Below are 12308 nucleotides of genomic sequence, written 5' to 3'. Positions count from 1 at the left end.
CAGTCATCATAGCGTACGGCCGCGTCATCGTAGTGGTGGGCACTCGGCACAGCTGTTCGCATCCCCACAGAACCACTAAATATGAAATCAATTTTCATCGGTTCGTATGGATCTCATGGGTTTCCTTTTGGTAAAAAATAATAAAAATTCAAATAAAAGCAAGAACAAAATCCTCAGTACGAAACACTCAATAAAGAGTGAATTCTCAAGTGCTACAGATTTAAATACGTGTCATCCTGAATACGAAGGCTAGTCTTTAGATAAAGGTGAATTATCGGTCGCTACAGATTTGATAGATGAGGACTTGAATGAATGAACGGTTTATTCGGGAGATATTTCTTAGGCGATTCCTATTTGTTACGCTATAAGAATTTTAATGCGGCCTGATATCGGGAATTTTAATGCGGCCTGACATGGGGTCGTATTAAGGCGATACAACACGCCGCTAAGTGATTTTTCTCTCTCATCACTTACCGCTAAGTGATTTTTCTCTCTCATCACTTAGCTACGTGTTGTATCGCCTTATCATAATTCCTATAGGATAAGAAATAGGAATTTCCATATTTCTTAGACTCTGACCACAACATTAAATCACTCAAATTATGAGTGGTACGAAACACCAGACAGTAGGTGGATTATCAGAGGTTAAAGATGTTAATACGTGTTATAAGTTAGGTTAAGGACGGAGTGATTGTTTTCATCACAACCGACCAAGCCTCCCAACTTAATAGGTTAAGGACAGAGTGATGGTTTTCATCAAAACCGACTAATGCTAAATGGTTTACATTTTTAATGTAAAAATAGATTTAAAACCTTACGAGATCTTCAAAATTTTTCCAAGAAAGTGGAGACTACATTTTCCCAAGGAAAGGGTGGGAAGAGTTGTCGAATGTTAGATCGCAAAGAAATGCTATGCTACTGCCCTTTGGAGATGAGAAAACAGAAGAGCGTTCGCCGTCAACATTACCCTGCAGCCGGCGCGATGGCAGTGGAGATGAAACCATTAATCATGAGCCAGTTAGTTGTCCTATTTGTGGCTCTGCGTATGCCTCTCGCAGTGGCTGATCCGTACGCTAATATCGTTTCATATCATTGTGGGAATCGCAGCGAATATAGGAATGGTAGTGCCTTCCAGCGTAACCTAGATGTGGTTTTGGACAGACTGGTCACGAATGTTTATTACAGCGCATTCAATATTTCTCGAATTCGTGATGAGAGATCCAATAATTCCGTTTATGGGTTTGTCCAGTGCACAGAAGATTTAGGTCCCGATGCTTGTCAACAGTGCGCATCTACGGCGAAGACAATGCTTGTTCAGGGATGCAATGGCACTTCTGGAGACATTCAACTAAACGGCTGCCGCTTGCGTTACGACTATCATAGCTTTTACTACAAATCTAAGGTGAGTCCGCTTATAGTTACTGCTGCAGTTTGGTCTTATTGTGGGAATAACGAATATATAAACGGGAGCGCCTTTCAGCGAAATCTAAACAAGGTTTTGGAATCATTGGCGGGGAACGCTAATGCCAGCGGATTCAAGACTTCCATTGTTATTGAGCAGCCAAACAGAAACAGTACGGCTTATGGGGTAGTCCAGTGCAGGGGAGATTTAGGTTCCTCCACTTGCAAACAGTGCGCATCGACGGCCAAAGCAAATCTTGTTGAGAAATGCCACAGTACTTCTGCAGCCATTCAGCTAGATGGCTGTTTCTTACGCTATGCCGATTATAATATTTTCAATATTGACAGCACACAGAATACCCCAGCAGATGTTCGTTGCAACAATGGTAAAAGCACTCAGCCACAAGAGTTCGAAAAAACTGTGAAGGTCCTGCTCTCAAACATCACTGCTGAAGCGGTGAAGAATCCCAAACTTTTCGCTGCAGATCTAGTCCGGTCGCCTTCGAATTTAACAGGGCATATCTACAGCTTAGCGCAATGTTGGGGAGATCTGTCCCAAGCAAGCTGCAGATCGTGCCTAACATTGGCCTTGGAATATATATTCTTATGCCAAAGTGGAGCTCTTGGGGCACAAATCGGAGCTGACAAATGCCATTTGCGTTATGAGGTTTTTCAATTTTTCAACACTTCCGACTTCTCACTGACACCCCAGGGAGGAAGTCCTCGATTGCCAGGTATCTTCTCTCATATAGTTTACGATGACTGGGATTATATAATGGTTCTGTAACGATTTCTTCCTGAACCAAAACATAAACAATTTACTAAATGTTCTCGTGGAAATTCGCAGAAAGCAAAAATGGGAGCAACCTCTTGCCGAGAAAGGGCCATCGGGCATCCCGTATTTCCTTTCACATATTTTGGAATGATTAGGGTTATATTTGTTTTGTAAGGGTTTCATTTTAGTGAATTAAAGCACTATTTACTGATATGTCATGAGAGCGTTTGCAGAAGGCAAGGTTCTTGGGATAACACTGGGCGTAATAGCTGCTGTCATTGGATTTACTGTAACCATAGGCCTTTGGCTGTGGTATTTCTCTCGTAGCCGGAAAAGTCGTGACCGGATTTCTGGAACCCAAGGTCCTGAAATTGTTCTTTAATATTTCAGTGTTATGATCCAAGATGCGGCTGATTTGTGTGTCTTGTGAATTGTTCGTCTATTTCTTTACTGCATGAATATGTACATACCCTCACGTTATTATTTTTGGACAGAAGTAATCATATCTGAAACTACAATCAATCCGGAGCTCATTTTCAAGTACGATATTTTGAGAGAAGCTACGTCGAACTTTAAAATGGAGAATAAACTTGGCGAAGGAGGTTTTGGAAGTGTTTTTAAAGTGAGCATTTAACATTAATTAAACAATTTATTCCATAATATCCAATGAGAAATCATACATTATAGAATTATTTTAGTTTGACTCACGATCAAGTACATTAATTAACAGGGGATTCTGCCGAACGGCCGAGAGGTTGCAGTTAAGCGACTGAATCTAGGTTCAAAGCAAGGGGAAGCTGAGTTTCTGAATGAAACAAATCTCATCAGTCGTGTTCAGCACAGGAATCTAGTGAAATTGGTTGGTTGCTCCGTTGAAAGCTCAGAAAGACTACTTGTTTACGAATACCTCCCAGTCGGCAGTCTTGACAACCTCTTATTTGGTCTCTTCTCCTCCTTGAATGACTTAACGCTGCTAATGTTGGGCCTATTTTAATGGAGTTTATTTGAGTAGCTTGTTAATGTTTTTACTAGAAGTGAAGCATTGTTTGCAGATACAAGAAAACGACATTTACTTGACTGGAAAGAGAGTTATAAGATCATTGTTGGAACAGCGCGTGGATTGGCATATCTTCACGAGGAATCTGAGATTCGGATCATTCACCGAGATATTAAAGCCAGCAATATTTTACTGGATGATAAACGCAGACCCAAAATAGCAGATTTTGGGTTAGCCAGACTCTTTGCGGAGGATCAGAGCCACGTTAGCACTAGAGTTGCTGGGACTATGTAAGAGTTCTCTCTACCCTTCTGTCTGTCCCTCGATGTCCCTAACATCATTTAATAAATTACAATGTAACACGAACAAATTACGACTATGTAGGAGTTCTCTCTACCCTTCTACCCTTCTGTCTGTCTCTCGAGGTCCCTAACATCATTTAATAAATTACAATGTAACACGAACAAATTACGATTCATATAACATTTTGAGACTGTTTAAATTATATGGAGATTTGCTTACCTATGTTATTGTGCAGAGGCTACATGGCCCCGGAGTACGCTTTACGTGGACAGCTGACTGAGAAAGCAGATGTATTTAGCTTTGGAGTGCTTCTCCTTGAGATTATAAGCGGAAGAAAGAATCAGAGTTCCGCTGAAGATGACTTTCTCATCGAAAGGGTATGGTTCATGTGGATCTCATATTTTTCTAAATCTCTCTGCAGTATTATAATCCCCTGTTAACTAATGGTGTTTTTTTGGGTCAATCATCAGACATGGAGATTGTATAAAGCAGAGAGGGCTTTAGAAGTTCTGGATCCTACATTGGAGGGCAGTTATTCTCGGGAGGAAGGGATTAGAGTGGTTAAAATTGGTCTTTTGTGTACGCAAGCAGCTGCAGCGTTGCGGCCGTCCATGTCCCGGGTGGTGTGGATGCTGACAAGTGAAGGAGAACATCTTCTGTCGCCCACAAAGCCTGCTTTCGTAGATGTGGAGAGTGTGGGCGCACCCGACTTGACACGTCCCCACGTCCATTCTGCAGCTGCTGCTGCTCCTTCATCTAGTGTCCTGGAGCCCAGGTGACTATGAGCCAATGGTCTGGGGTTTCTCCATCTCCTTGTATTATTGGCCGACATTATCGTCTCCGTCTGTTACTCTGAAACAATCTTTACTGAGGCAACTGGGGGTCATGGATTGAAATTTTTAGCAACTTCATTGTCTCCACTTCCAAATCAAATCAGATTATGAATGAGATCAATGCAGAGGTGAGTAACGAAGCGTGTGAACGATCACGTGGGATATGGGGCATCAAATGTCCCTTGTTTTAATAAACAATTTTGGTGACAAATCTAATTGCAAATCGTCAGTATTATTTTTCAAACATTGCAAATCATCAGTATTATTTTTCGAGGCGTAAATTGGATAAATCTCATTGCTGTTGCATACAAGAGATCGATTTAAATATGTGCTCTTCATTATGTGAATTTGAATTTTTACACATTAAGATTAAAAAGGGTAAGTTGAATTTATATATTTTAAAAATAAAATATTTATTATTATAGAACAATTCAGCATATTAACATAAATAAAAATAGAAAAATTAAATAGATGCTACTCAGTGTGAATTTAAATTTGCATACATTAAAAAGGTTATATATATATATAAAATAAAATAAAATAACAACTGGGGATTTAAATATATTTTATCCAACTTGTTAACTTGAATTTTTACACATTAAAAAGCTAAATTTAGTATATATGTTTTAAAAACAATTTTTTTTTTTTTTTTTTTAAAGAGTCGGTTGCTATTGATTGCTGAAAAAGAAGGAGTCAAGGCTCCATGAGTACAAAGTTTTGATATCATGGATCATAGGAATTACAAGATAGATCACTTCCTTGATCCTTGTTCTAATTGTTATGCCTGTAATATTACCTGAACTGCTATAAATCCTAATATACTGAAAAGACCATAATTTGCAACAGCAGAACATTCTTAATCTATATCTTAATCTATTTCTATATGAAATCTTCTGAACTGTTCCTACTTGCTTCAAATGTATTCCTTCCTACAGAGCAGTTATTGTGACTGCTGTTTCTTGCCAAAGTAACACAATCTTTCAATGAGCTCGGGCGCAGACTGTTGGGAGCGGCGTAGCTGTTCTGAGCGCTACCACAAGACTGAATAAAAACAGAGAGAGCTGTGGCTGACTGAAACTCTAAAGGATTTCTTAACTTGAAATGACAAATAGGCCAAGCTAATCTTATATAGGCAAAATCGGATTTAGAGAGATTGTTTCGGAGGTAGGAGAAGATCAGGTTGATCGCTTTGGGATTATGGCGCATCCTTGACAAGTACTGAAGCAAATCCTGTGAAGTCTTGTAATCCATTCGGAAGGGACAAATATCGCTTGATATTTTGACATTACCTATGCTCTGTAACATTTCTTTGTTTGCACATCTGTTCGAGATCCACCATACTTTGTCCTTCATATCGCCAGCACTTATCACGTGCTTCCTCGCTGTAATTCTGCCAGCTATAGGTCTGTTGCTGTTGACTAAATACATTTTCCTCTTTTTTTAAGGTAACGGAAAGAATGTCACAGTTGTGTTACATTTCAGGCTGCCTATGGGTCTTTCACACGCTTTATTAGCCCGCTCATCCGCCATCTTATTCAGGCTACGGAGGATATGGTAGTACTTGGCCTCCTCCATTGTCTCATGGAGGATCTGATTCCGCTGATTGATCTGTTGGAGCATAATGTTTGGAGTGCGCTGCCGGTGTGCCATGAGACAGATGACGATTAAAGAATCTCCCAAGATCTTCGCCTTTTTTATCCCGAGTTTGTTTAGCTGGGTGAGCCCCTGAAATAGGGCGAGAGCTTCTGCTCTGTTATTAGAGCCAGCCCCCATTCAAAATGAAGGATACATTCACCATTTGCATCGCAGATAAGACCGCCAGCACCTGCCAGTCCCGGATTTGCCTTGGATGCTCCGTCAAAGAATAGGCAGAAAGTGTTGCAGTTTCTTAGCCAGTTTGAGAATTCCTCCTCTTTTAATCGAAGCTTCCATGTGCTAGCTTCTTCTCTTGTCTTTGTCCCTCTCCTGCAGTTTTCCATGGCCCTGGAATTATTTTCCAATATGTAGCTGATTAAATTACGCTCCTCGATGCTGTAGCTGGTTGCATCTACTCTGCCCGTGGTATTGTTTGTTATTGTTTCTAAAGCCAACAGTTTGGCTTTATGACATATCTTGCGGATACTGAAATCTTTCGCCTGAAAGACCTTCCCGTTTCGGGCTAGCCATAGTCGCCACAGAAGCGTGAGGGGAAAGGTGTTCCATGCTCTCTGCGTTAGTTTGCTTCTTTTTTCCTTCCATGGGCAGGCTTTCTTCCAATTGTAGATCGTATCTGCTATAGTAGCTTGAGGCTCCCATGTTAATCCCCCCATTGAAGCCATCTGCTTCCAGCATTCTACTGCTACTGGACACTCTATAAATAAGTGCTGCATTGTTTCCTCCGATCTGCAGCAATTTGGGCATCTGGTAGGTCCAATTATTCCTCTTTTTCTAAGATTCTCAGCTGTTAGCGTTTTCCCTTTGAGAAGCAACCAGATAAAGAATTTGACTTTGGGGGGAGCCTCTGCTCTCCATACAACTTTCCAATGGTTCCAAAGTTCAGATTGGTAAGTGCTATCACAGAGATATTGGTGTCCAGCTTTAACTGTGTAATGAGTTCCCGTCGCATCCCATCGCAGCCCATCCAGAATGCCTTCCTGAATTGGGGCTTTGCTGTGGAGGAATTTCTTCAAGGCGTTAAGACTGGGTGCTAAATTATTTGGCGGGTCCGGGAATTTCCAGCCAGTCCAAGCACGAGTATGGGGGTCCCAACTGGAGATTTGTGATAAGTAGTGAATTCCTTTACTGTTGAGCCAGTTTATGCCAGGAGATGCCTCTGCGTTTATCCCCAGGGGCTGCTGTCCTAGGATCTTATCTGTGTTAAAATTGATGCTGGCTCCCCCTCCTGGTACCTTAGAAATATTTTGGTGCATAAATGATATTGCCTTTCTGCACAGCTTCCATATTCTCGTGCTTTCCCTGTTAGGAATATTAGATTCCAATAGTTGTTGCCTTGGACATATTAAATATTTTGCTTCCATAACCTTTTTCCACCATGCTGCAGGTCCTGTAATCAACCTCCATACAAGTTTGGCACCAAAGGCCAAATTTAGAAGTTTTGGAGATCTAATGCCCAGTCCGCCTCTGTCCTGAGATTGGATCACATTTTTCCAACTTACCAGATTGAATTTATTTTTAACTGTTTTCCCTCCTTGCCAAAGAAACTGCCTAAGAACAGCTTCCATTTTATGATGGAAAACTGCTGGAGCCTGATAAAGAGAAAATCGATATACAGGGAGAGAAGCAATACCTGATTTGAGGAGGATTAACCTTCCTGCTGGGTTCAACCACATTGTGCCCCACTGCTGCACTTTTCGCTTAATCTTGTCCAAAATTTCGTTCCATGTTTCGGCCTTCAAGGGCCCCAGGCTTACTGGCATACCTAGATAGTAGAAATGGTGCCAATTTAAGCTGCAAGTTACTCCAAATATGCTCGCTATACTGTGGATAGGATGACTTGCTGTGTTCCATCCATAAATACAGCTTTTTAACTGGTTGACTTTGCCTCCTGAGTATTCTATGAATTGATCTAACAACTTCTTAAATCTCCATGCTATTGTGGTGGAGGCTCCACCAATGAGCAGGGTGTCGTCAGCAAATTGAGAATGATTAATATTCTTTGTTCCATTTTCTATCTTGATGCCAGTAATTAATCCTATTCTCCGGTTATAATCTAAGACTTGGCTGAATGACTCGGCCATGAGAATGAACAGATATGGAGAGAGCGGGCAGCCTTGTCTAAGGCCTCGAGATGATTGGAAGGCTATACATGGTCTCCCATTGATCAAGGGAGATATCCAGGGTCCGGTTATACAGGCTGCTATCATATTGATAAAGGGTGTTTCAAACCCCATTTTGTAGAGAACAGCAAACAGAAAAGAATGCCTTACTCTATCAAAGGCATTGGCTAAGTCCAACTTTAATACAAATCCCTTTTCTCCTCTGGTTAGGCTTGAATGGATGGCCTCTTGGACAAGCATGATGGAATTAGTAATTTTCCTGCCGGGGAGGAATCCTCCTTGGTTTTCAGCTATCAAAGAGGGGAGGATAGGCTTGAGCCTGGTTGCTAGGATTTTTGAGACAATTTTATAGGCTGAGTTGCAAAGAGAGATGGGACGGAATCTCTCAAAAGTGGAGGGGCGGTTTTCTTTTGGTATAAGAGCAAGATATGTGGAATTGGTGTATCCTCCCATTTTCCCTTTTTTCAGTACCCACCGAATCATCTTTAAAAGATCCCTTTTTATCATTGACCAATATTCCCTGAAGAAGCTTATAGTGAAACCATCCGGCCCTGGGGCCTTGTCTGGGTGCAAACTCCATATAGCTGCTTTGACTTCCTCTTCTTCTACTTCTTTGCTGACGCTGTTATTCATTTCTTGCGTGACCCCTTTAGGCAAATATTGGAGCATATCTGAGTAGTCTTCTACTGCTTTTTCTTCCGTCAACAATTTGCTAGAATGCTTGGTGGCCGCTTCCTTTATAGCTTCCTCACTGCTACATCTGATTCCTTCATTATCTGTGATTGTACTCACTGTGTTTTTAAGTTTTCTAACTGTAACCTTTTTATGAAAATATGTTGTATTTTTGTCGCCTCGCTGTAGCCATACTTGCCTAGACTTCAACCTCCATTTCATTTCTTCGTCTCTATTGATTTGGCTTAGCTGTGCGTATAATCTGCCTTAATGTTCTTTATTCTGCTGAGTTAACCCCTGCTCTTCGATTTTCTGTTGTATTTCTTCTAGATCTTGCTTTATTCTTTTTTTATTCAATTCCGGCTCTTGGTAGTTTTCTCTGGCCCAGTGCTTTAAAGCTTGTCTTACTCTTTTGAGTTTGGTTTCCCATATATAACTCAGAGATCCTTTGACATGCCGAGTCCATGTCTTTTGTACCACTTCTTTAGCGGCTGGAATTCTGTTCCATATCGCACTGTATTTAAAAGGTATGGGCCCGAGGGGGCTGTGCCTTTGCAAGGTTAACGTTATCGGGTAGTGGTCAGAGACTGACATGTTGAGAATGTTGGAATAACCGTTTGAGAAGGATGATAGATATGCTATGCTGACCAGAAATCTATCCAACCGCTCCATTATATTGCCTATTCCGAGCCTCCTATTACTCCAGGTATACCTACGGTTCTTAGGAATGACATCAACTAAGTCATTTTCCTGAATGATGGTTTCCAGCCGACCTCTGGAAGAATCTGGTGTAAAACTACCGCCTCTTTTTTCGTTGGCATGGAGTACCAAGTTAAAATCCCCTGCTACAATGAGATTAGAGTTTTGATCTCCCTCTATTCTTGCTTTAAGACTGTGCCAGCAAACTTCTTTTTCTCTATAGTTATTTGGAGCATAGACATTGTAGATAATTACTGATTGTCCTCCTATTCTACTATCAAGCGCAGTTCGGATCCAATTTTGGTGGGTATCGGTGGAGTTGAATGCCCATTCATTACTGTCCCATATGGTTGCGATGCCTCCTGAGGCTCCTCTTGCCTCGTTAATGTTTCCAGTATACTGTTTTTGTTGGTTTATGATTCTATTCATCTCAGATTGCTCTTGCTTTGTTTCCTGAATAAGGATGATTTCAGGGTTCTCATTGTGGATCAAGTCTCCGAGGGCATTTAGTTTTGAGGGGTGGCCTAGCCCCCTACAGTTCCAGGATAGGATTTTCATCATGTGTTACTGGTCATATGGAGAGGTGCTCGCCTCTCATGGCCTTTACTGTTATTCTCTTTTTCCTGATGGCCGAGAATAAATGTCTCGATTGGGGTCTGTGTGCCCATTGGTACGTCCTTTTGTGCATTTTCATCCCTCTGCTGTCTCGCTGATTTTCTTCCAGGGCCTTGCTTTTTAAAGATATCACTGGGCGCTCCATGATCCTTTGAGATGCTCCTGGTGATTCTTGGTGCTGGTGGATCAGATGGCGGCTGCAAGGAAGGTTGAGGGGGCTGTAGAGGAGTGGGATCAGAGGAAGGGATATCAGGGGCTGATTCTGTCTCAGAAAGGGCCGCAAAAGGGTTGGAAAAACAAAATATTTCTTATTATTAAACAATTTAGTATATATGTTTTAAAAACAAAATATTTCTTATTATTAAACAATTTAGTATATTAGCATAAATAAAAATGATTACGTAATGAAAAAGATATGTGCATAATATTATTGTCAATTGCAAACAAAATTAAAAATAAGATGGAATATATTTTTAAATAATTTTTACTAGGCTTAATATAAATTAAATTATAATTATAATAGTCAACATTTTTTAAATTTTATATATATACAAAAGAATACGGTTAAAATTTATATACATGTAAGGTTAAAATTTATGGACATGCAAGAATGAATAAGGACTATATTTTTTGAGGTGATTTATAAAATGCCAGATGTTAATTAAATGAACTTGTCTTGACGATGAAACACACTGGTTGGTTCGAAAAATTATTCATAAACTTGATATGGATCACAGAAGCCTCAATTCAACTATGAACATTTTTCACTTTAAATTTTTTCTCAACAATATTTATGGTAATTTAAAAAACAGTACAAAATATCAGTTTTACATAGTATATCTTCTATATATAAGTAATTTTAGACAATGCCTTCAAATGAAGATGAGAAAACATTTCTATTTTCAATTAGTTAGTAAGTTTAATTGTTATACATTATCTTATTTTTCTAAAAAATGATTCAATTTCTGTAAAGAAGAAAATTTTGTTTGGATAAAAAATTCTTATTTAAGAGAATTGAGGTATATATTCATTTTTCATTCTTGATAAAAATTTAGCAAAAAAATATGAATGTAGAATTTTGAATAAAAACACGGCTCCCACTACAAAACTTTCAAAATGTTGCAATAAAATAAAATAAACTACATTCATATAATTAATTGATATTTTTTTTCAAATAAGATGTAATTATTCAAATCAAAAAGGGTTATTTAAAAAAAAAAACATTTTAACATATATAAAATGTTGTTAATATTATAAATTGAAAGTAAAACAAAGTGAATATCAGAAATCAACACTATCCACCTGATATATTCTTCCCTATTTATCTATTCAAGTATAAGAGTTAACCTTTGTTTTTGGAAAAAAATAAAAATAAACAAAAACATCAAGAATATTTTTCCACATGCACAAAATGTTGTTCGTATTCTACACTCAAGGTAAAAGTAAGTGGCATGATAAAGTTAGAAATAAACTCTATCTACAAAATATATTATCCCCTCTAATTATCTTCAATTATGTGTTTTTGAAAGGAAAAATAATTTTTTCAACATGCACAAAATGTTATTATTCGACATGAAAGGTAAACCAAAGTGAACGTCATATAAGATGATAAAAGTTTGAAATCAATTTTATCTACCAAAAATATCCCCCCCTCTATTTATCTTATCACATCTGCAATTGGTTTGATCAACTAAGCATGTGGTCCTTCACCTGTCAAATTTCATAATTTAAAAATACTTATTTAATTATAAAAATAATAAGCTATTTAATTAATTATCACTTTATTTATTTAAAAATATATTTAGTTAGATTTCTAATTATATTATCAAATTAAATTTATTTAAATAAAAAAATTTCATATATATATATATATAATCAATTCAAATTTAAATAAATGAATATATTTATTTAAAAAATTATGTTAATGCTAATATATTAAATATAATTTCATTTTTCCTTTTATTATTTAAAACATAATTAATTCCTAAATTCATTTAATTAATTAAATTTGTGTTTATGATTTTTCGCACCAAATTCTTATAAATAAATATACTAATTTAAAATATATTTATTAAAAATAAATATTTTTTATATAAATTGAAATTATATATATATAAAAAGAATGGAGTCATAATATTTTATAATTTTAAGAAAATAAATTTTATATTTGTTTTTTCTTAATGTTTAAGATATCTATATTCAATTTTAAGAATTTAGTTTAATGATCATTTGGATGC

General features: G+C 38.0%; 3 protein-coding genes across 3 annotated transcripts; 1 reads left to right on the top strand and 2 right to left on the bottom strand.

Annotated features, from left to right (window-relative positions):
- The first annotated feature begins 842 nt into the window (after positions 1 to 842).
- Positions 843 to 4532, top strand: LOC149240117 (cysteine-rich receptor-like protein kinase 1). The gene is made up of 8 exons (XM_089367261.1): positions 843 to 2135; positions 2249 to 2299; positions 2410 to 2538; positions 2671 to 2798; positions 2907 to 3117; positions 3229 to 3463; positions 3712 to 3853; positions 3947 to 4532. The coding sequence occupies exons 1-8, from the start codon at positions 890 to 892 to the stop codon at positions 4253 to 4255; spliced, it is 2451 nt and encodes an 816-aa protein (XP_089223387.1). The 5' UTR covers positions 843 to 889; the 3' UTR covers positions 4256 to 4532.
- A 1486-nt stretch (positions 4533 to 6018) lies between these two features.
- On the bottom strand, positions 6019 to 8979 carry LOC149240116 (uncharacterized). The gene has a single exon (XM_089370053.1). The coding sequence runs from the start codon at positions 8977 to 8979 to the stop codon at positions 6019 to 6021; it is 2961 nt and encodes a 986-aa protein (XP_089226179.1).
- Positions 8980 to 9024: 45 nt separating this feature from the next.
- On the bottom strand, positions 9025 to 10017 carry LOC149240115 (uncharacterized). Its single transcript, XM_089370052.1, has one exon. The coding sequence runs from the start codon at positions 10015 to 10017 to the stop codon at positions 9025 to 9027; it is 993 nt and encodes a 330-aa protein (XP_089226178.1).
- Positions 10018 to 12308: the final 2291 nt, after the last annotated feature.

The sequence above is a fragment of the Pinus tabuliformis genome, chromosome 8 (genome assembly GCF_031772625.1).
Source record: "Pinus tabuliformis cultivar Carrire ecotype Pingquan chromosome 8, CPIR1, whole genome shotgun sequence".
NCBI lineage: Eukaryota > Viridiplantae > Streptophyta > Pinopsida > Pinales > Pinaceae > Pinus > Pinus tabuliformis.
This window is presented reverse-complemented; position numbering and strand designations above follow the sequence as displayed.

Excerpts from the sequence above, each read along its gene's own strand:
- LOC149240117 (XM_089367261.1), top strand. The coding sequence starts at position 890 with ATGTTAGATCGCAAAGAAATGCTATGCTACTGCCCTTTGGAGATGAGA. Across the intron at positions 2,136-2,248 it reads AGGAAGTCCTCGATTGCCAG|AAAGCAAAAATGGGAGCAAC; the intron begins GTATCTTCTCTC and ends GGAAATTCGCAG. Across the intron at positions 3,118-3,228 it reads TCTTGACAACCTCTTATTTG|ATACAAGAAAACGACATTTA; the intron begins GTCTCTTCTCCT and ends CATTGTTTGCAG.
- LOC149240116 (XM_089370053.1), bottom strand. The coding sequence starts at position 8,979 with ATGAAATGGAGGTTGAAGTCTAGGCAAGTATGGCTACAGCGAGGCGAC.
- LOC149240115 (XM_089370052.1), bottom strand. The coding sequence starts at position 10,017 with ATGATGAAAATCCTATCCTGGAACTGTAGGGGGCTAGGCCACCCCTCA.